This window comes from Nerophis ophidion, linkage group LG15, assembly GCF_033978795.1.
Source record: "Nerophis ophidion isolate RoL-2023_Sa linkage group LG15, RoL_Noph_v1.0, whole genome shotgun sequence".
Lineage (NCBI taxonomy): Eukaryota > Metazoa > Chordata > Actinopteri > Syngnathiformes > Syngnathidae > Nerophis > Nerophis ophidion.
Window position 1 is genome coordinate 46,337,808 of NC_084625.1, and position 24,638 is coordinate 46,362,445.

General features: G+C 39.0%; 1 protein-coding gene across 1 annotated transcript in view; it reads left to right on the plus strand.

Moving 5' to 3' along the window:
* Positions 1-24,638, plus strand: part of dlgap1b (discs, large (Drosophila) homolog-associated protein 1b) — a 280,337-nt gene that overhangs the window by 145,704 nt on the left and 109,995 nt on the right. Inside the window, exons 5-6 of the mRNA XM_061922258.1 lie at positions 3,966-4,143; positions 22,965-23,259. Coding sequence (XP_061778242.1) covers positions 3,966-4,143; positions 22,965-23,259 — 473 coding nt within the window. The remainder of the gene's footprint in view (positions 1-3,965; positions 4,144-22,964; positions 23,260-24,638) is intronic.

Below are 24,638 nucleotides of genomic sequence, written 5' to 3' on the forward strand. Positions count from 1 at the left end.
GTCGAGCAAAGCGAGACCAGCTTGCTAGTAAATAAATACAATTTAAAAAATAGAGGCAGCTCACTGGTAAGTGCTGCTATTTGAGCTATTTTTAGAACAGGCCAGCGGGCGACTCATCTGGTCCTTACGGGCTACCTGGTGCCCGCGGGCACCGCTTTGATGACCCCTGGTTTAGGGTTAGGGTTATTGAATGATTGATTGATACTTTTATTAGTAGATTACAGTACATATTCCGTACAATTGACCACTAAATGGTAACATAACACCCCAATAAGTTTTTCAACTTGTTTAAGTTGGGGTCTACGTTAATCAATTCATGGTTAAAGGGTTAGGGTTAGAGCAGGGGTGTCCAAAGTGCTGCCCTGGGGCCATTTGTGGCCCTCAGCTAATTTTTTTACCAGCACCTTTTAAAAATACTACTGTAAAAGAAAATGAAACATAAAAATGTGGAATAAAACAGCAAACAGGTGGAATATACCGAGAAAAAGTTGCAATTTTGTCTTTCATAACACAAATGTTTTTAAACATTTCATTGCTCAAAAAATAATAATGAATCAAATTTAATGTTTTGAATTATTGACCTATTCAAAGCTCCAATTACTTCACATCAAAAATTTAATATTTTTGGGGGAAAATGTTGCTTATTTTATGGGTTTACCGTGTAAAAAAAACTAAATAATGATAACTTATAGCTCGGATGGTAGAGTGGCCGTGCCAGAAATTTGAGGGTTCCAGGTTCGATCCCCGCTTCTGCCGTCCTAGTCACTGCCGTTGTGTCCTTGGGCAAGACACTTTACCACCCACACTGGTTTAAATGTAACTTAGATATTGGGTTTCACTATGTGAAGCGCTTTGAGTCACTAGAGAAAAGCGCTATATAAATATAATTCACTTCACTAGATAGATCTGAAGTTGATCTAGAGACTCAAGCATTGGAAACAAAATGTATGACTAATTTTTAATACTTTTATGGATCACCAATCATTATTTTTGGGACTTTTTCTTCTTTTTTTGTCATTGCTCAAAATCAAGGTTGTTATATTAATTATATAATATTAAAAGATTGGCTGTTATGTGTTTTTGCCCCCCCAAAAAATGGATTTGACAAACAAATATAAAATTTGAAAAAATAAATAACTTTATATCAACAGATATGCCCAAAGTTGATGTGGGGATTTAAGCATTTAAAAAGAAAACAACTTATGACTGATATAACATTTTAATGACCGAGACCCTTTCATGTCCCTGAGACCAAACTTGAGAGGAGCCCTAAAGGTAAATATATATATATATATATATATATATATATATATATATATATATATATATATATATATATATATATATATATATATATATATATATATTGGCACCTCTGGATTAGAGGGCCAGGGTTAAAGGGTTAGGATTAGAGGGTTAGGGTGAGGGGGTTAGGGTTAAGACTAACTAAGACTCTTAGTTAATGGCTTACTGGTTGTATAATAAGGCCATGCAGAATAAGGCATTAATTAGTAATTAATAACGACTAATTAAGAGCCAATATGTTACTAATTTGCATGTTAATAGGCAAGGCAACTTTATTTTATATAGCACATTTACAAAATGTTTTAATTGGAACCAAAGTGCTTTACAGGTTAAAAAGTATATAGCAAAAAAATAAAACAAAAAGAATAAATGAGCTAAACAAGGGGTCAAATAAGTAAAAAAAAAATAAGCAAAATGCTGATAATAATAATAATAAAAGTGCGACAAATTGGAAAATAAAAATACAAAATTAAAAAAAAAAGCAACTAAATAATGGTCAATAAGTTCCCCGTACTAAAGTGTTACCTATATTTTTTTTATCGTCACAAATTCTTTTTTTCCTTTTTTTTATTAAATAATAATAATAATTATTATATATATATATATATATGTATATATATATATATATATATTGATTATATATATAAATAGTAATAATTATTATTTATTTAAAAAAAGGATATATATATATATTTATATATATATATATATATATATATATATATATATCAATAATAATAAGTATTGTTTAATTTTAAAAAAAGGAAAAAAAGATTTTGTGACGTTAAAAAAATATTGGTAACACTTTAGTATGGGGAACTTATTGACCATTATTTAGTTGCTTATTTTTTTTTTTTTTTTTTTTTTTTAATTAATACATATATATATGTATGTAATTAATATATTAGAATTAATTATAATAATAAATTATTAAATATAATAAAAAATATTATATTTGGACACATGAGGATTTAAATTATGACCAATGACCGATCCTAAAACTACTTGGTATCGGATCGATACCCAAATTTGTAGTATCATCCAAAACTAATGTAAAGTATCCAAACAACGGAAGAATAAGTGATTTTTACATTTTAACAGAAGTGTAGATAGAACATTTTTAAACGAGAATATATGAGAAAAGTTGTCTGGTATGTTCACTATTTTATTTAAGCACAAACTTTCAATAAGAAACATGTTTAATGTTCTGTAAGATTGTTTTGTTGTTGTTAAGATAAAGCCAGTAATGCCATTTGTGGGGTCCTCTTTTGTTTAGAAAAGTATCGAAAAATATCGAAATACATTTTGGTACCGGTTTACTTCACCCATATTGCCATTATAGTGCAGTCTACATCAATCAATATTTACTTATATAGCCCTAAATCCCAAGTGTCTCAAAAGGCTGCACAGGCCGCAACCACATCCTCGGTTCAGAGCCCACAAAAGGACAAGGAAAAACTCACAACCCAGTGACGTGAATGTGAGACCGGGGAGACCGGACGCAATGGACGTCGAGTGGGTCCAGTATAATATTGTGAAAGTCCAGTCCATAGTGGATCTAACATAATAGTGAGAGTCCAGTCCATAGTCCCGACCTGTGCCCCCCCCCCCTTCCACAAAGGAGAGGGAGGCAGAGTAGAAAAGAAAAGAAACGGCAGATCAACTGGTCTAAAAAGGTGTGTCTCTTATGTGTGACTGCCATCTACTGGTCACACTTATCATTACACCATGTACCAAATAAAATTGCTTTGAGGTCGGTAAGCACAACCAGAATTATTCCGTTCATTAAACGCACCGGGTTATAAGGCACACTGTCGACAAAACAGGATTTTAAGTGCGCCTTATAGTCCGGAATATAAGATAAGGCCCTAGTTCGATATTCGCAGGGTTCCCTCCGGGTACTCCGGCTTCCTCCCACCTTCAAAGACATGCACCTGGGGATAGGTTGATTGGCAACACTAAAATGGTCCCTAGTGTGAATGTGAGTGTGAATGTTGTCTGTCTATCTGTGTTGGCCCTGCGATGAGGTGGCTACTCGTCCAGGGTGTACACCGCCTTCCGCCCGATTGTAGCTGAGATAGGCTCCAGCGCCCCCCGCAACCCCGAAGGGAATAAGTGGTAGAAAATGGATGGATTGGATCACTTCTCGTAGGAAAGAGGCCCTGATTGGGACTTAGGAATGCAAAAGGGATAGCCCTATCCTGGAGAAGATCGGTACCAAAATATTGGTATCGGGATGACACGACATTACAGTATGTATTTCTACAGAAAATGCTTTCAAATCAGATAAAAATGAATTACTGAGGGAGAATGAAGATGTTTTATTTACTTATGTACAATCTTGCTTTGGACCTAACTCTGCTTGTAGGGGAAGCACGCTGAGCGACGTGTAGTGATGTCGCTAATGAGACACCTTTTTTTTTTCGTAAGTGTTACCTTCTGACGACAGTAGATTGTACGGTTAGAATCCGTTTTAGCGTTCGAGGAAAAAAAGGTGCTTCAAGGTCTCGCCGTCTTAGCCAACAGGAGCGTTTAGGGGGAGGTTTTGTATAGTCCTGGGGATTTGATGAGCACCAGACGCCTTCGCCTCCTCGCTTCTAACGGCTTCGTCTCACGTCATTTCACACCTTCTGCTCTCTCGCTCTCTCTCTCTCTCCCAGGATCTCCACAGAGCACTCTCCCAAGCTGCAGATCAGAAGTCACAGCTATCTGCGGGCTGTTAGCGAGGTTTCTATCAATAGGAGTCTGGACAGCTTGGACCCGGCGGGGCTGCTGGCCTCGCCTAAATTCCGCTCCCGCAACGAGAGCTACATGAGAGCCATGAGCACCATCAGCCAGGTTGGTGGCACCTCCGCACTCCCGTCACCTCACCTTTTTTGCTCCTTCCACACCGGGGGTCTTCCTTTAAGTTGTTTTGGGGCCCGACTTCAGAGAACCAGCATCCAGTGGTTGTCAACCGTTTTGAGCCTAGGCACACCACCAGAAGAAATCAGTAAAAAAACAAAACCCATTTGACAGTAAAAAGTATTTTTCCCAAATGTTGGATATGATTTTAAAGCATAACCAAGCATGCATGACTATAGCTCTTGTCTCAAAGTAGGTGTACTGTCACCACCTGTCACATCACTTATTTGGAGTTTTTTTGCTGTTTTAATCCTTCTTTGTGGAGACATTGTTGATCGTCATGTCATATTTAGATGTACTTTGTGGACGCTGTCTTTGCTCCACAGTAAGTCTTTGCTGTTGTCCAGCATTCTGTTTTTGTTTACTTTGTAGCCAGTTCAGTTTTAGTTTCCTTCTGCATAGCCTTCCCTAAGCTTCAATACATTTTTGTAGCGGCCCTCACCTTTTGTTTGTAGGTGGTTTAAACATTAGACACTTTTTTACCTGCACACTGCATCCCGCTATTTCCTCAACAGTAGACCAGTGTTTTTCAACCTTTTTTGAGCCAAAGCACATGTTTTGTGTTGAAAAAATCCAGACGCACACCACCAGCAGAAATCATTAAAAAACGAAACCCATTTGACAGTAAAAAGTCTTTGTCCCAATTGTTGGATATGACTTTAAAGCATAACCAAGCATGCATGACTATAGCTCTTGTCTCAAAGTAGGTGTACTGTCACCACCTGTCACATCACTTATTTGGAGTTTTTTTGCTGTTTTAATCCTTCTTTGTGGGGACATTGTTGATTGTCATGTCATGTTTCGATGTACTTTGTGGATGCCGTCTTTGCTCCACAGTAAGTCTTTGCTGTCGTCCAGCATTCTGTTTTTGTTTACTTTGTAGCCAGTTCAGTTTTAGTTTCCTTTTGCACAGCCTTCCCTAAGCGTCAATGCATTTTCTTAGGGGCACTCAATTTTTGTTTGTTTGTGGTTTAAACATTAGACACTTTTTTTTACCTGCACACTGCATCCCGCTATTTCCTCTACAGTAGACCAGTGTTTTTCAATCTTTTTTGAGCCAGAGCACATGTTTCGTGTTTAAAAATTCCAGAGGCACACCACCAGCAGAAATCATTAAAAAACTAAACCCATTTGACAGTAAAAAGTGTTTGTCCCAATAGTTGGATATGACTTTAAAGCATACCCAAGCATGCATGACTATAGATCTTGTCTCAAAGTAGGTGTACTGTCACCACCTGACACATCACGCCCTGATTTATTTGGAGTTTTTTGCTGTTTTAATCCTTCTTTGTGGGGACATTGTTGATTGTCATGTCATGTTTGAATGTACTTTGTGGACGCCGTCTTTGCTCCACAGTAAGTCGTTGCTGTCGTCCAGCATTTAGTTTTTGTTTACTTTGTAGCCAGTTCAGTTTTAGTTTCCTTCTGCATAGCCTTCCCTAAGCTTCAATGCATTTTCTTAGGGGCACTCACCTTTTGTTTGTTTGTGGTTTAAACACTAGACACTTTTTTTTACCTGCACACTGCATCCCTCTTTTTCCTCTGCAACAGACCAGTGTTTTTCAACCTTTTTTGAGCCAAAGCACATGTTTTGTGTTGAAAAAATCCAGAGGCACACCACCAGCAGAAATCATTAAAAAACAAAACCAATTTTACAGTAAAAAGTCTTGTTGGATAGTACTTTACAGCATAACCAACTATGCATGACTATAGCTCTTGTCTCAAAGTAGGTGTACTGTCACCACCTGTCGCATCACGCCCTGAATTATTTGGAGTTTTTTCCTGCCTAAAAAGCATGTTAGCATCGATTAGCTTGCCTGATTAGCACGCCAACAAGTCAATAACATTAACAAAGCTCACGTTTGTGCATTCAAGCACAGCATAAAAAGTTTGGTGGACAAAATGAGACAAAGAACGATAAAAACACGACTTTCTGTGGCATCGTCGGAGAATGTTGTAGATGTGAACAACCTATGGTGAGTTCAAGGACCGGCAAAATTAGTAGGACAAAACAGCGCTCTCATCAGTGAAGCATGTTTGATATAAACAGTGGCAGCGTGGTCTATTGTGTCATGTGTCGATGTAACAATAAAAGTAGGGGTCCAGTTGTCGTCTTAACCATGTAACGACCGGGTCGCATCGTGGTGCGGAGTTCGTTCTCCCAGGAATCCAGACGGGCTTCGGACACAGCGTGAAGGTAGGAACAAATAATTTATTTAAAAATAAATCAGACCTTAACAAAGAAAAACGTGCTCAAAGCACAGAAGGCAAAAAACAAAGGGGCTAGCATGGGAGCTAGCAAGTAAAAGAGTCTAGTTTGGAAACAAGCAGGTACAGAGTTGGGAACAAAAGTTGTCATCTGTTGCGTATCGCAAATTAGGAAGCCAGACTGACTGACTGGAGAAGGCAGGCTTAAATAATGTCAGTGATTACAAAACAGGTGCGCGTCCAGAACAAGCGGCAGGTGAAAATAATAAGTACCTATGGTAACCAACTCAGAGGTGTACAAACAGGAACCGAAGGAGTCCAAAACCAACAGAAAACACAAGTAACTCAAAAATCCAATCAGAATATGATTCGGGCAGCGGATCATAACAAACCAGCTGTTTTATTCACGACTTTACAGCTACTTCAAGTGCTAACTCAAACACATACACAGAATATTGAAACATGAAGACGAGTCGTACAAAATCACAACATACAAAGCACAGAACAGCGGCATTTCAAAAAAGAAAGGTAAAACAAAAGTAGTGAACAGAAGGAAAAACATTATAAATAAATACCGCGATAACGTCGGACAAGCAGATAAGCACAAAGCCATGTTTGCTTACAGGGAAAGTCTATTTCTTCTTCAGCACCTGCAGTGAGCACACATAATAAGACACCTTCCCGTTGTTGGTATGTGCTGCACGTGCCAAGGTAAAGTATTCCGATTTGAGGTGAAAGGCATGAAATGCTCGTTTATTTACGGGTTGGAATGCATTATGCCTTTCATAGTGATTGCGAACGATGGGCAAAATTCCCCCCCAAAAGTGCAGATCCCCTTTAACAATCAGGTCACACTCCTGGCAAAGTGTGAAGAGGACCCTCCCCGATCGCCCAATTAGTGCCTGCTGGCGTGCGAGCTCGGAATAGCTGACGAAACAGGAAGGCACACTAAAGCCACTCCACCCCCTATTTTACCTCTGTGACACCCTACCTCTTTATTATTCCCCCATGAATAATTCATTTGGATTGATTAAAATGATGAACAATTTAAGATCACGTAAAAGAGGCATGAGAAAGTTAGTTTTATGTTAAAATTGTTTAAAAAAATAATTATAGGTATGACATGGGTGGTGTAGTTTACCACTCCCCCACTAGGTTGCGCTTGATAGCCCGGGTTGTATTTTAGTTGGGCTGATTCATGGACCTTTGAGGTGTCCTTTGGTCCATAAAAGACTTCCCTGCGGTCTACATAACATGTAATGGTAGTTCTTTGGTCAAAATGTTGCATAGATGATGTTTTACAGACCATCTTCAAGCCGCATTTCTGACCGTCGCTTCAGGATGCGCCGTTTTGTGGGCGGTCTTATTTACGTGGCTCACCTTTGACAGCGTCTTCTCCCCATCATCTTTGTTGTAGCGGTGTAGCGTGCAAGGACGAGAGTGGAAGAAGTGTCAAATGATAGAGCCCTCCATCCCAACCATTTTCTACCGCTTACTCCCTTTTGGGGTCGCTGGCGCCTATCTCAGCTACAATCGGGCGCAAGGCGGGGTACACCCTGGACAAGTCGCCACCTTATCGCAGGGCCAACACAGATAGACAGACAACATTCACGCTCACATTCACACACTAGGGCCAATTTAGTGTTGCCAATCAACCTATCCCCAGGTGCATGTCTTTGGAAGTGGGTGGAAGCCGGAGTCCCCGGTGGGAACCCACGCATTCACGGGGAGAACATGCAAACTCCACACAGAAAGATCCCGAGCCAGGGATTGAACCCAGGACTGCAGGACCTTCGTATTGTGAGGCAGACGCACTAACCCTTCTTCCACCGTGAAGCCCTAAATGATGGAGCTAAATGTTTTAATGACATTCAGACTTTGCTCCTATCAATAACGGAGCTGCATCTCCTCATCCGAAAACATCAACAACGCCCGAAATGTGTCCTGTGAAAAACTGTCCGACCGAGACCCTCTAATAACTTAAGTTCCTTGGGTGAATAATGTAAACTCACTACACCGGTATGTTTTAGCGCTTTTATGGCGAGTTTACTGACAGATATAAGTAAAGAACTTTGGCAACAGCGGAGGATGAATGTCCCATAACAAGAAGCTAGAGAAAAAGAAGAAGCTTAACAACAACAAAGGCGGACGCGCGCAAATTTTCAGGACTTATGCAGATCCCAAATACAGATCCGCAGGTACCAGAAGGTAAAAGTTGCTTTTGCATAATATTCCCACACAAAACACCAGATGATGTCTTACCTTATACACACACCATAATAATACTAGTATGTTGAAGCACAGTACAAACCATCAAGCGGTGCGGCTTCATAGCTTACCAAAGTCATACTAAAACATTTTTGATTGATTTTTGTTGATGTGGGTGCCGTTTATTTGATTCGTACTGCAGTCTACACGTATCTCTTATGTGCGACTGCCATCTACTGGCCACCCTTATCAAATAAATTAACTTTGAGGCCGGTAAGCACAACCAAAATGATTCCATACATTAGGCGCACCGGGTTATAAGGCGCACTGTCGAGTTTTGAGAAAATGAAAGGATTTCAACTGCACCTTATAGTCCGAAAAATACGGTATACTTACCTGGGCGGAAGAAGAAGTAGTTACCACCCCAAAAACTTTTTTTTTTTTAATTTAGACAAGATGTCAATGATTGAGTTATACATTAGGTGCATCGGTTTATAGGGTGCTCTGTCGAGTGTTGGAGAAAATGAAAGGGTTTCAAGTGCGCCTTATAATCCGAAAAATACAGTATACTTAACTGGGCGGAAGAAAAAGTAGTTCCTACCAATGGTTTTTCATTTAGACAAGATGTCAATGAGTGTGTTATACCTTAGGCGCACTGGGTTATAAGTTCCACTGTCGAGTTTTGGAGAAAATGAAAGGATTTCAAGTGCGCCTTATAGTCCGAAAAACACGGTATACTTACCTGGGCGGAAGAAAAAGTAGTTCCCACCAATGGTTTTTCATTTAGACAAGATGTCAATGAGTGAGTTATACATTAGGCGCATTGGGTTATAAGGCGCATTGTCGAGTTTTGGAGAAAATGAAAGGATTTAAAGTGCGCCTTATAGTTCGAAAAATACGGTGTATTTACCTGGGCGGAAGAAAAAGTAGTTCCCACCAATTTATTTTTTATTTTTATTTAGACAAGATGTCAATGATTGAGGTATACATTAGGCGCATTGGGTTATAAGGCGCACTGTCGAGTTTTGGAGAAAATGAAAGGATTTAAAGTGCGCCTTATAGTCCGAGAAATATGGTATACTTACCTGGGTGGAAGAAAAAGTAGTTCCCTTCAATGTTTGTTTTATTTAGACAATATGTCAATGATTGAGTTAAACATTAGGCGCACCAGGTTATAAGGCGCACTGTCCAGTTTTGGAGAAAATGAAAGGATTTCAAGTGCGCCTTATAGTCTGAAAAATACGGTATACTTAACTGGGCGGAAGAAAAAGTAGTTCCTACCGATGGTTTTTCATTTAGACAAGATGTCAATGAGTGAGTTATACATTAGGCGCACCGGGTGATAAGTTGCACTGTCGAGTTTTGGAGACAATGAAAGGATTTCAAGTGCGACTTATAGTCCGAAAAATATGGTGTTCTTACTTGGGCGGAAGAAAAAGTAGTTCCTACCAATGGTTTTTAATTTAGACAAGATGTCAACGATTGAGTTATACATTAGGCGCACCGGGTCATAAGGTGCACTGTCGAATTTTGAGAAAATGAAAAGATTTTAACTGCGCCTTATAGTCCAAAAAATACGGTATACTCACCTGGGCGGAAGAAAAAGTAGTTCCCACCCGATTTTTTTTTTTTTTTTTTAATTCAGACAAGATGTCAATGATTGAGTTACACATTAGGTGCATCTGTTTATAGGGTGCTCTGTCGAGTGTTGGAGAAAATGAAAGGATTTCAAGTGCGCCTTATAGTCCGAAAAATACGATATACTTACCTGGCCGGAAGAAAAAGTAGTTCCCACCAATGGTTTTTCATTTAGACAAGATTTCAATGAGTGAGTTATGCATTAGGCGCGCCGGGTTATAACGAGCACTGTTGAATTTTAAGAAAATGAAAGGATTTTAAGTGTGCCTTATAGTCCGAAAAATACGGTATACTAACCTGGGCGGAAGAAAAAGTAGTTCCCACCCCAAAAAAATGTTTTTTTTTTAATTTAGACAAGATGTCAATGATTGAGTTACACATTAGGTGCATCGGTTTATAGGGTGCTCTGTCGAGTGTTGGAGAAAATGAAAGGATTTCAAGTGCGCCTTATAATCCGAAAAATACAGTATACTTAACTGGGCGGAAGAAAAAGTAGTTCCTACCAATGGTTTTTCATTTAGACAAGATGTCAATGAGTGTGTTATACCTTAGGCGCACTGGGTTATAAGTTCCACTGTCGAGTTTTGGAGAAAATTAAATGATTTCAAGTGCACTTTATAGTCCGAAAAACACGGTATACTGACCTGGGCGGAAGAAAAAGTAGTTCCCACCAATGGTTTTTCATTTAAACAAGATGTCAATGACTGAGTTACTTTACACTCTGTTCCTGGTAATGATGGACATTATGTTAAACAAATAAGGTCGCAAAAGTATCAATATTTGGATTCGAGAATCGATATTAAAGCATGAAGCTCCGGTATCGGCGGAATGGATAATTCAGTATCAATCCACACCTTACTCGTTTTGGCTTTTAATTGTCGTGTACTATTGACTTTTTCATAACACCCCTACAGTAAAAAAGTGATGCATGTGCATATATTTATGTTTGATGTCTTTGCATCATTGTTATTCGCAGACGGGGGAAAATAACCATTGGCTCTTGACCTGTGATGAAAAGATGGCTGTATTTGTGAGGCAATAAAATCAGCCCAGCTGCTTCTATCTTTTTTTTTTTTTTTCAATTCCTCTCGTGTCCGCGCTGCAAAAAGACTGCGTGGCGTTCATCTCAGAAACAGTGGCTGTGGTAAACACCACCTTTATTAACTTCGTCCCTGGCAATATCCACTTTATTGTTGCCGGTTATTCAAAGTCTATCCTGGAGTGCATCTTTAACTTGTTTTGCTTTATGGCAACCCAAAATGTCGAAAGAGCCTTATTGTGCCAAAAAAAAAAAAAAAAAAAAAAATCCGTCTGGAGCCGCAAAAAAATAATACTGTTATAATGAAGGCAACATGATGTAAGTGTCTTTATTAGCTATATTAGCCTACTATCAAAATGACTTTAAAAGCCTTATATAAGTGTTAATAATGAAGACAACACAAGATGTAAGTGTCTATATTAGCTATATTAGCCTACTATCAAAATGACTTCAAAAGCTTTATATAAATGTTATAGTAAAGGCAACATATGATGTAAGTGTCTGTATTAGCCTACTATCAAAATGACTTCAAAAGCCCTGTAGAAGTGTTATAATGAAGACAACACATGATGTAAGTGTCTTTATCAGCTATATTAGCCTACTATCAAAATTACTTCAAAAGCCATATATAACTGTTGAAATGAAGACAACACATGAAGTAAGTGTCTATATTAGCCTACTATCAAAATGACTTCAAATGTCTTATATAAGTATTATAGTAAAGGCAACACATGAAGTAAGTGTCTATATTAGCGATATTAGCCTACTATCAAAATGACTTCAAATGTCTTATATAAGTGTTATTGTAAAGGCAACACATGAAGTAAGTGTCTATATTAGCGATATTAGCCTACTATCAAAATGACTTCAAATGTCTTATATAAGTGTTATTGTAAAGGCAACACATGAAGTAAGTGTCTATATTGGCCTACTATCAAAAGGACTTCAAATGCCTTGTATAAGTGTTAAAATGAAGGCAACACATGATGTAAGTGTCAATATTAGCCTACTATCGAAATTACTTCAAATGCCTTGTATAAGTGTTATAATGAAGGCAACACATGATGTAAGTGTCTATATTAGCCTACTATCAAAATTACTTTAAAAGCCTTATATAAGTGTCATAATGAAGGCAACACATGATGTAAGTGTCTATATTAGCCTACTATCAAAATGACTTAGAATGCCTTGTATAATAAGTGTTATAATGAAGGCAACACATGATGTAAGTGTCTATACAAGCCTACTATCGAAATGACTTCAAATGCCTTATATAAGTGTTATAATGAAGGCAACACATGATGTAAGTGTATATATTAGCCTATTATCGAAATTACATTAAAAGCCTTATATAAGTGTTATAATGAAGGCAACACATGATGTAAGTGTCTATATTTGCTATATTAGCCTACTATCAAAATGACTTCAAAAGCCTTACATAAGTGTTATAATGAAGGCAACACATGATGTAAATGTCTGTATTAGCCTACTATCGAAATTACTTTAAAAGTCTTATATAACTGTTATAATGGAGGCAACACATGATGTAAGTGTCTATATTAGCCTACTATCAAAATGACTTCAAATTCCTTGTAGAATAAGTGTTATAATGAAGGCAACACATGATGTAAGTGTCTATACAAGCCTACTATCGAGATGACTTCAAAAGCGTTATATAAGTGTTATAATGAAGGCAACACATGATGTAAGTGTCAATATTAGCCTACTATCGAAATGACTTCAAATGCCTTGTATAAGTGTTATAATGAAGGCAACACATGATGTAAGTGTCTATATTAGCCTACTATCAAAATGACTTCAAATGCCTTGTATAATAAGTGTTATAATGAAGGCAACACATGATGTAAGTGTCTATACAAGCCTACTATCAAAATGACTTCAAAAGCCTTATATAAGTGTTATAATGAAGGCAACACATGATGTAAGTGTCAATATTAGCCTACTATCGAAATGACTTCAAATGCCTTGTATAAGTGTTATAATGAAGGCAACACATGATGTGTCTATATTAGCCTACTATCAAAATTACTTTAAAAGCCTTATATAAGTGTCATAATGAAGGCAACACATGATGTAAGTGTCTATATTAGCCTACTATCAAAATGACTTAAAATGCCTTGTATAATAAGTGTTATAATGAAGGCAACACATGATGTAAGTGTCTATACAAGCCTACTATCGAAATGACTTCAAATGCCTTATATAAGTGTTATAATGAAGGCAACACATGATGTAAGTGTATATATTAGCCTATTATCGAAATTACATTAAAAGCCTTATATAAGTGTTATAATGAAGGCAACACATGATGTAAGTGTCTATATTTGCTATATTAGCCTACTATCAAAATGACTTCAAAAGCCTTATATAAGTGTTATAATGAAGGCAACACATGATGTAAATGTCTGTATTAGCCTACTATCGAAATTACTTTAAAAGTCTTATATAACTGTTATAATGGAGGCAACACATGATGTAAGTGTCTATATTAGCCTACTATCAAAATGACTTCAAATTCCTTGTAGAATAAGTGTTATAATGAAGGCAACACATGATGTAAGTGTCTATACAAGCCTACTATCGAGATGACTTCAAAAGCGTTATATAAGTGTTATAATGAAGGCAACACATGATGTAAGTGTCAATATTAGCCTACTATCGAAATGACTTCAAATGCCTTGTATAAGTGTTATAATGAAGGCAACACATGATGTAAGTGTCTATATTTGCTATATTAGCCTACTATCAAAATGACTTCAAAAGCCTTATATAAGTGTTATAATGAAGGCAACACATGATGTAAGTGTCTATATTAGCCTACTATCGAAATTACTTTAAAAGTCTTATATAACTGTTATAATGGAGGCAACACATGATGTAAGTGTCTATATTAGCCTACTATCAAAATGACTTCAAATTCCTTGTAGAATAAGTGTTATAATGAAGGCAACACATGATGTAAGTGTCTATACAAGCCTACTATCGAGATGACTTCAAAAGCGTTATATAAGTGTTATAATGAAGGCAACACATGATGTAAGTGTCAATATTAGCCTACTATCGAAATGACTTCAAATGCCTTGTATAAGTGTTATAATGAAGGCAACACATGATGTAAGTGTCTATATTAGCCTACTATCAAAATGACTTCAAATGCCTTGTATAATAAGTGTTATAATGAAGGCAACACATGATGTAAGTGTCTATACAAGCCTACTATCAAAAAGACTTCAAAAGCCTTATATAAGTGTTATAATGAAGGCAACACATGATGTAAGTGTCAATATTAGCCTACTATCGAAATGACTTCAAATGCCTTGTATAAGTGTTATAATGAAGGCAACACATGATGTGTCTATATTAGCCTACTATCAAAATGACTTCAAATTCCTTGTAGAATAAGTGTTATAATGAAGGCAACACATGATGTAAGTGTCTATACAAGCCTACTATCGAGATGACTTCAAAAGCATTATATAAGTGTTATAATGAAGGCAACACATGATGTAAGTGTCAATATTAGCCTACTATCGAAATGACTTCAAATGCCTTGTATAAGTGTTATAATGAAGGCAACACATGATGTAAGTGTCTATATTAGCCTACTATCAAAATGACTTCAAATGCCTTGTATAATAAGTGTTATAATGAAGGCAACACATGATGTAAGTGTCTATACAAGCCTACTATCAAAATGACTTCAAAAGCCTTATATAAGTGTTATAATGAAGGCAACACATGATGTAAGTGTCAATATTAGCCTACTATCGAAATGACTTCAAATGCCTTGTATAAGTGTTATAATGAAGGCAACACATGATGTGTCTATATTAGCCTACTATCAAAATGACTTCAAATGCCTTGTATAATAAGTGTTATAATGAAGGCAACACATGATGTAAGTGTCTATACAAGCCTACTATCAAAATGACTTCAAAAGCCTTATATAAGTGTTATAATGAAGGCAACACATGATGTAAGTGTCTATATTTGCTATATTAGCCTACTATCAAAATGACTTCAAAAGCCTTATATAAGTGTTATAATGAAGGCAACACATGATGTAAATGTCTGTATTAGCCTACTATCGAAATTACTTTAAAAGTCTTATATAACTGTTATAATGGAGGCAACACATGATGTAAGTGTCTATATTAGCCTACTATCAAAATGACTTCAAATTCCTTGTAGAATAAGTGTTATAATGAAGGCAACACATGATGTAAGTGTCTATACAAGCCTACTATCGAGATGACTTCAAAAGCGTTATATAAGTGTTATAATGAAGGCAACACATGATGTAAGTGTCAATATTAGCCTACTATCGAAATGACTTCAAATGCCTTGTATAAGTGTTATAATGAAGGCAACACATGATGTAAGTGTCTATATTTGCTATATTAGCCTACTATCAAAATGACTTCAAAAGCCTTATATAAGTGTTATAATGAAGGCAACACATGATGTAAGTGTCTATATTAGCCTACTATCGAAATTACTTTAAAAGTCTTATATAACTGTTATAATGGAGGCAACACATGATGTAAGTGTCTATATTAGCCTACTATCAAAATGACTTCAAATTCCTTGTAGAATAAGTGTTATAATGAAGGCAACACATGATGTAAGTGTCTATACAAGCCTACTATCGAGATGACTTCAAAAGCGTTATATAAGTGTTATAATGAAGGCAACACATGATGTAAGTGTCAATATTAGCCTACTATCGAAATGACTTCAAATGCCTTGTATAAGTGTTATAATGAAGGCAACACATGATGTAAGTGTCTATATTAGCCTACTATCAAAATGACTTCAAATGCCTTGTATAATAAGTGTTATAATGAAGGCAACACATGATGTAAGTGTCTATACAAGCCTACTATCAAAAAGACTTCAAAAGCCTTATATAAGTGTTATAATGAAGGCAACACATGATGTAAGTGTCAATATTAGCCTACTATCGAAATGACTTCAAATGCCTTGTATAAGTGTTATAATGAAGGCAACACATGATGTGTCTATATTAGCCTACTATCAAAATGACTTCAAATTCCTTGTAGAATAAGTGTTATAATGAAGGCAACACATGATGTAAGTGTCTATACAAGCCTACTATCGAGATGACTTCAAAAGCATTATATAAGTGTTATAATGAAGGCAACACATGATGTAAGTGTCAATATTAGCCTACTATCGAAATGACTTCAAATGCCTTGTATAAGTGTTATAATGAAGGCAACACATGATGTAAGTGTCTATATTAGCCTACTATCAAAATGACTTCAAATGCCTTGTATAATAAGTGTTATAATGAAGGCAACACATGATGTAAGTGTCTATACAAGCCTACTATCAAAATGACTTCAAAAGCCTTATATAAGTGTTATAATGAAGGCAACACATGATGTAAGTGTCAATATTAGCCTACTATCGAAATGACTTCAAATGCCTTGTATAAGTGTTATAATGAAGGCAACACATGATGTGTCTATATTAGCCTACTATCAAAATGACTTCAAATGCCTTGTATAATAAGTGTTATAATGAAGCCAACACATGATGTAAGTGTCTATACAAGCCTACTATCAAAATGACTTCAAAAGCCTTATATAAGTGTTATAATGAAGGCAACACATGATGTAAGGGTCTATATTAGCCTACTATCGAAATTACTTTAAAAGCCTTATATAAGTGTTAACAATGACGACAACACATTATGTAAGTGTCTATATTAGTTATATTAGCCTACTATCAAAATGACTTCAAACGCCTTATATAAGTGTTATAATGAAGACAGCAAATGATGTGTTTATACTAGTTATATTAGCCTACTATCAAAAGGACTTTAAAAGTCTTATATAAGTGTTAGAATGAAGGCAACACTTGATGTAAGGGTCTATATTAGTTATATTAGCCTACTATCAAAATTACTTTAAAAGCCTTATATAAGTGTTAACAATGACGACAACACATGATGTAAGTGTCTATATTAGTTATATTAGCCTACTATCAAAATGACTTCAAAAGCCTTATATAAGTGTTATAATGAAGACAGCAAATGATGTAAGTGCCTGTTAACTATTTTAGCCTACTATCAAAATGACTCTAAAAGTGTTATATAAGTTTTATAATGAAGACAACACATGATGTAAGTGTCTATATTAGTTATATTAGCCTACTATCAGAACGACTTTAAAAGCCTTATATAAGTGTTATAATTGGGGGTTAAATCACCAAAATGATTCCCGAGCGCGGCCACCACTGCTGCTCACTGCTCCCCTCACCCCTCAACGGGTGAACAAGGGGATGGGTCAAATGCAGAGGACACATTTCACCACACCGAGTGTGTGTGACTATTAGTGGCACTTTTAACTTTAACTTTACTATCAAAATGTCTATGTGTTGCAAGCTGACACAAATCTTCGTTGAGAGAAATGTTGAAATTTAATATTTATTATACACATTTTCATAATAGGGTGAGATAACTTGGAAATGACTGGTTTTGAATGGGTAAAGGTATAGATGTCTGAGTCCAAGTTAAATGAAATAGCAGGCTGTCTTCTTCTAATGGACTTATTACAATCTTTGCAAAACATTTGCTGTGGTCTGGAACAACATACAGCTAAGGTTTCATGAGACATGCAAATATTATTTAAAATACACAGAGGACATAAGTAAAGGAAATTAAATGAGCTCAAATATAGCTATAAACGAGGCATGATGATGCATTATGTACATACAGCTAGCTTAAATAGCATGTTAGCACCATTAGCTTGCCTGATTAGCACTCCAACAAGTCAGTGACATCAACAAAGCTCACCTTTGTGCGTTCACGCACAGCATAAAAAGTTTGGTGGACAACATGAGACAAAGAAGGATTAAAATGCCTCTTTCTGTGGCAGGGTTGGAGAAAGTTGTACATGTAAACAACCCACGATGAGTTCAAGGATCGCCGAAATTAGTCGGACAAAACAGCGCTCGCCAATTACGCTCGTCAGTGAAGCATGTTTAATATAAGCAGTGGGATTTCTAACAATTAGGGAAGTTTGTGTCATGTTTATGACCCCCGTCTACCTCAAAGAACTGCTCACAAGTTATACTGGGGCGGTATAGCTCGGTTGGTAGAGTGGCCGTGCCAGCAACTAGGGGGTTGCAGGTTCGATTCCCACTTCCGCCATCCTAGTCACTGCCGTTGTGTCCTTGGGCAAGACACTTTACCCACCTGCTCCCAGTGCCACCCACACTGGTTTAAATGTAACTTAGATATTGGGTTTCACTATGTAAAGCGCTTTGAGTCACTAGAGAAAAGCGCTATATAAATATAATTCACTTCACTTCACTCACCCCCTAATCCTCCACACGACGCCTCAGCTCCAAACAGGCTAACCTCCTCCAACCTCCAAGGTAAAGGCTACGAACTATGGGAGACGGGCTTTCTGCTCCGCTGCTCCCAGTCGGTGGAACGCTCTGCCTGACCACCTGAGGGCACCTCAGACTGTGAATGCTTTTTTTTTTTTTTTAAAGGCTTAAAAACCCTCCTTTAAAAAAAAAAAAAAAGCCTTTTTATAGATATGCATGCTGGTTCTAGCTATTGGGCTGTTTCCATCCATCCATCCATCTTCTTCCGCTTATCCGAGGTCGGGTCGCGGGGGCAGCAGCCTAAGCAGGGAAGCCCAGATATGCATGCTGGTTCTAGCTATTGGGCTGTTTCCATCCATCCATCCATCTTCTTCCGCTTATCCGAGGTCGGGTCGCGGGGGCAGCAGCCTAAGCAGGGAAGCCCAGACTTCCCTCTCCCCAGCCACATCGTCTAGCTCTTCCCGGGGGATCCCGAGGCGTTCCCAGGCCAGCCGGGAGACATAGTCTTCCCAACGTGTCCTGGGTCTTCCCCGTGGCCTCCTACCGGTTGGACGTGCCCTAAACACCTCCCTCGGGAGGCGTTCGGGTGGCATCCTGACCAGATGCCCGAACCACCTCATCTGGCTCTGGGCTGTTTCTAGTTTTCTATTTTACTTATTTTTATTATCTTTTTATTATTATTATTATTAAAAAATTTTTTTACACTGTGGCACTTTGAGGTTGATTGCTCAAACCTAAAGTGGGTTTTTGCGTTAGAGTGGGTAAATTGTATTAGATGTAAATATAAACGGAATACAATGATTTGCAAATCATTTTCAACCCATATTCAGTTGAATATGCTACAAAGACAACATATTTGATGTTCAAACTGATAAACTTTTTTTTTTTTTGCAAGTAATCATTAACTTTAGAATTTGATGCCAGCTACATGTGACAAAGAAGTTGGGAAAGGTGGCAATAAATACTGATAAAGTTGAGGATTGCTCATCAAACACTTATATGGATCATCCCACATGTGTGCAGGTTAATTGGGAACAGGTGGGTGCCATGATTGGGTATAAAAGCAGCTTCCATGAAATGCTAAGTAATTCACAAACAAGGATGGGGTGAGGGTCACCACTTTGTAAGCAAATTGTCGAACAGTTTTAGAACAACATTTCTCAACAAGCTATTGCAAGGAATTTAGGGATTTTACCATCTACGTTCCGTAAAATCATCAAAAAGTTCAGAGAATTTAGAGAAATCACTGCATGTAAGCAATGATTTCACGGACTTTTGATCCCTCAGGCGGTACTGCATCAAAAACCGACATCAGTGTGTAAAGGATATCACCACATGGGCTCAGGAACACTTCATAAAACCACTGTCAGTAACTACAGTTGGTCGCTACATCTGTAAGTGCAAGTTAAAACTCTACTATGCAAAGCCAAACCCATTTATCAACAATATCCTGAAACGACGCCGGCTCGGCTGGGCCCGAGCTCACCTAAGATGGACTGATGCAAAGCGGAAAAGTGTTCCGTGGTCTGACGAGTCCACATTTCAAATTAATTTTGGAATCAGAGGACGTGGTGTCCTCCGGAACAAAGAGGAAAATAACCATTCGGATTGTTATATGCGCAAAGTTCAAAAGCCAGCATCTGTGATAGTATGGGGGTGTATTAGTGCCCAAGGCATGGGTAACTTACACATCTATGAAGGCACCATTAATGCTGAAAGGTACATACAGGTTTTGGAACAACATACAGGTGCTGGTCATATTATTAGAATATCAAGAAAAAGTTGATTTATTTTATTAATTCCATTTAGAAAGTCAAACTTGTAGAATGTATACATTCATTCCAAACATTTCAAGTGTAGGAGATGATTATTGCTTACAACCATTGAAAACCCTAAATTCAACATCTCAGAAAATTAGAATATGGTGAAAAGGTCAGATATAGAAGACACCTGGTGCCACACTCTAATTAGCTAACTAACTCTGGAAAAGCCTTTAAATGGTCTCCCGTTTTGATTCTGTATGACACACAATCATGGGGAAGACTGCTGACTTGACAACTGTCCAAAAGAAGGCACCATTAATGCCCAAAGGTCCATACAGGTTTTGGAGCAACATATGTTGTCATCCAAGCAACGTTATCATGGACGCCCCTGCTTATTTCAGCAAAACATGTGTTACAACAGCGTGGCTTCGGAAAAAAAGAGTGCGGGTACTTTCCTAGCCCGCCTGCAGTCCAGACCTGTCTCCTATCGAAAATGTGTGGCGCATTATGACACGACAGCGGAGACCCCGGACTGTTGAACGACTGAAGCTCTACATAAAACAAGAATGGGAAAGAATTCCACTTTCTAAGCTTCAACAATTAGTTTCCTCAGTTCCCAAACGTTTATTGCGTGTTGTTAAAAGAAAAGGTTGATTGCAAGCTTTTTCCTACTCACAGATCCACGCCAGAAACCAGTTGCTCAGAATTGACAGGGTTTTTAATGTAGTTCTTTGCGACCAAGTGCATTTTCGTCTAGACTTTTCAGTCTCTCCAATCCTCTCTCCTCCTCCTCCTCTGCCGGCTGCTCATTCTTAAAGACAACAGTTGATTGGATTCACGCGTACCACCTGCGAAATCTAATCACCTGTCTTCAGTAGCCCAGACGGGGTCGCTGACATTTACATCAGCAGTGTGCTGATCACAACCTCCCTCCACAGTGATGTAACACAGTGGTGAACATGCCCTTTCCCAACTACTTTGGCACGTGTTGCAGCCATGAAATTCTAAGTTAATTATTAATTGCACAAAAAAAATTAAGTTTATGAGTTTGAACACCAAATATCTTGTCTTTGTAGTGCATTCAACTGAATATGGGTTGAAAATGATTTGCAAATCATTGTATTCCGTTTATATTTACATCCAACACAAGTTCCCAACTCATATGGAAACAGGGTTTGTATTATCCATCCCATCCATCCATTTTCTACTGCTTATTACCTCTGGGGTCGCGCGTTATTATTATTATTATTATTATTATTATCATAACTTTCATGGACAGAATTTCTAGGCGCAGTCAAGGCATTGAGGGGTTCCGGTTTGGTGGCCGCGGGATTAGGTCTCAGCTTTTTGCAGACGATGTGGTCCTGTTGGCTTCATCTGGCCGGGATCTTCAGCTCTCACTGGATCGGTTCGCAGCCGAGTGTGAAGCGGCCGGAATGAGAATCAGCACCTCCAAGTCCGAGTCCATGGTTCTCTCCCGGAAAAGGGTGGAGTGCCACCTCCGGGTTGGGGAGGAGACCCTGCCCCAAGTGGAGGAGTTCAAGTACCTAGGAGTCTTGTTCACGAGTGGGGGAAGAGTGGATCGTGAGATCGACAGGCGGATCGGTGCGGCGTCTTCAGTAATGCGGACGTTGTACCGATCCGTTGTGGTGAAGAAGAAGCTGAGCCGGAAGGCAAAGCTCTCAATTTACCGGTTGATCTACGTTCCCATCCTCACCTATGGTCATGAGCTTTGGGTCATGACCGAAAGGATAAGATCACGGGTACAAGCGGCCGAAATGAGTTTCCTCCGCCGGGTGGCGGGGCTCTCCCTTAGAGATAGGGTGAGAAGCTCTGCCATCCGGGAGGAACTCAAAGAAAGAGAAGAGACTTAGAAATTATTCTTTGTTATTATTATTATTTCAGTCGGTTAAGGAAATTAAATATATATGGAAGTCTGAATAGAAGTGAGAAACGTTTATGTATACTGCAAGAAAGACTTGGAGCCCGTCTGCTGATCTGAAAAAGAGCCAAAGCTTTCAAAGAGCTGAGGGACCATCTTCAAAGTGCAATGCTGAAACAAATAATGTAAAAATAAAGTAAAGCCGCTGCTCCTCCACATCGAGAGGAGCCAGATGAGGTGGTTCGGGCATCTGGTCAGGATGCCACCCGAACGCCTCCCGAGGGAGGTGTTTAGGGCACGTCCAACCGGTAGGAGGCCACGGGGAAGACTCAGGACACGTTGGGAAGACTATGTCTCCCGGCTGGCCTGGGAACGCCTCGGGATCCCCCGGGAAGAGCTAGACGAAGTGGCTGGGGAGAGGGAAGTCTGGGCTTCCCTGCTTAGGCTGCTGGCCCCGCGACCCGACCTCGGATAAGCGGAAGATGATGGATGGATGGATGGATGGATTATTATTATTCATCCTCCTACAGAAAATATATTAAAACAAAAAACTGATTGTTTTCCCCCATTATTTTTCCATTTTTGTACATATACATGCCGACCACCCGTCCCCGCGTGTCTCCTGTGCTCACAGGTGAGCGAGGTGGAGGTGAACGGGCAGATCGAGGCCGTGTGCGAGTCGGTGTTCAGCGAGATGGAGTCGCAGGCGGTGGACGCCCTGGATTTGCCCATGCCCGGATGCTTCCGCATGCGAAGCCACAGCTACGTGCGTGCCATCGAGAAAGGATGCTCACAGGAGGAAGAGGAGAAGGAGGCGGCGGCGGCGGTAGGGCGGGGAGGCGGCGCCGTGGCCAAGCGCAAGACCGGGTCGCCCCCGTGCACCACCACCACCACCACCACCACCGTCAGAACCATCCAGAGCAGCACAGGTTGGTCTCCACCACGCACACACACACACACACGTGTGAGAATGTATCTCCCGTGTGCGTTAGGAACTGATATAACACGTGACCAAGTTAGCAAGGTGAGAAAAAAAAAAGTATTTCCTAAAATAGTCAGTCCTTCGAGAATTTTATAGTGATTGACGCGGCCAAAAATGCCTGACTTTGTTGCTGCTTTTTCAGGAAGTTGCGCGTAAAGTATGCAATCTGAGGCCTATTTATTTTTTCAAACTATGAATTTGTTACTGATGCTCAAAAAAATTTGCGAAAAAGTGCAGGATTTCAACTAAAATTGGAAATCAAGTAGCATGTTGATGTTTTACTCGTTTTCTACCACGCAGACTTAGAGGAAGAACTACGAGGCGCACTTAAAATACTGTCATTTTCTCAAAAACCGACACGGCGCCTTATAACCTACTGTACGGATTAATTTTGGTTGTGCTTACCGACCTCAAAGCAATTTTATTTTTGGAACGTGGTGTAATGATACGTTTGACCAGTAGATGGCAGTCAGACATAAGAGATACATCCATCCAGTGGCCGTGCCAGCAACCTGCGGGTTCCTGGTTCGATCCCCACCTTCTACCAAACCTCGCCACGTACGTCGTGTCCTTGAGCAAGACACTTCAACCCTTGCTCCCGATGGGTCGTGGTTAGCGCCTTGCATGGCAGCTCCCGCCATCAGTGTGTGAATGAGTGTGTGTGAATGGGTGAATGTGGAAATAGCGTCAAAGCGCTTTGAGTACCTTGAAGGTAGAAAAGCGCTATAGAGTTTGTATAAACAGGGTTTCCTGCAGCGCTTTGTTGTTAAGGCGGGCGACTTAACAACAAAGCGCCGCCGCCTAAACTAAAGAAAGAAGGTCGTTTTAGTAACGCTTTTAATGTGTGACTCAAAGGAGAGAGTTGGGTCGAAGATAATACCCAGATTCTTTACCGTGTCGCCTTGTTTAATTGTTTGGTTGTCAAATGTTAGAGTTGTATTATTAAATAGAGGTCGGTGTCTAGCAGGACCGATAATCAGCATTTCCGTTTTTTTGGCGTTGTGTTGCAAAAAGTTAGCGGACATCCATTGTTTAATTTCATTAAGACACGCCTCCAGCTGACTACAATCCGGCGTGTTGGTCAGCTTTAGGGGCATGTAGAGTTGGGTGTCATCAGCATAACAGTGAAAGCTAACACCGTATTTGCGTATGATGTCACCTAGCGGCAGCATGTAGATACTGAAGAGTGCAGGGCCAAGGACCGAACCCTGGGGAACTCCACACGTTACCTTAACGTAGTCCGAGGTCACATTGTTATGGGAGACACACTGCATCCTATCAGTAAGATAAGAGTTAAACCAAGACAGGGCTAAGTCTGACATACCA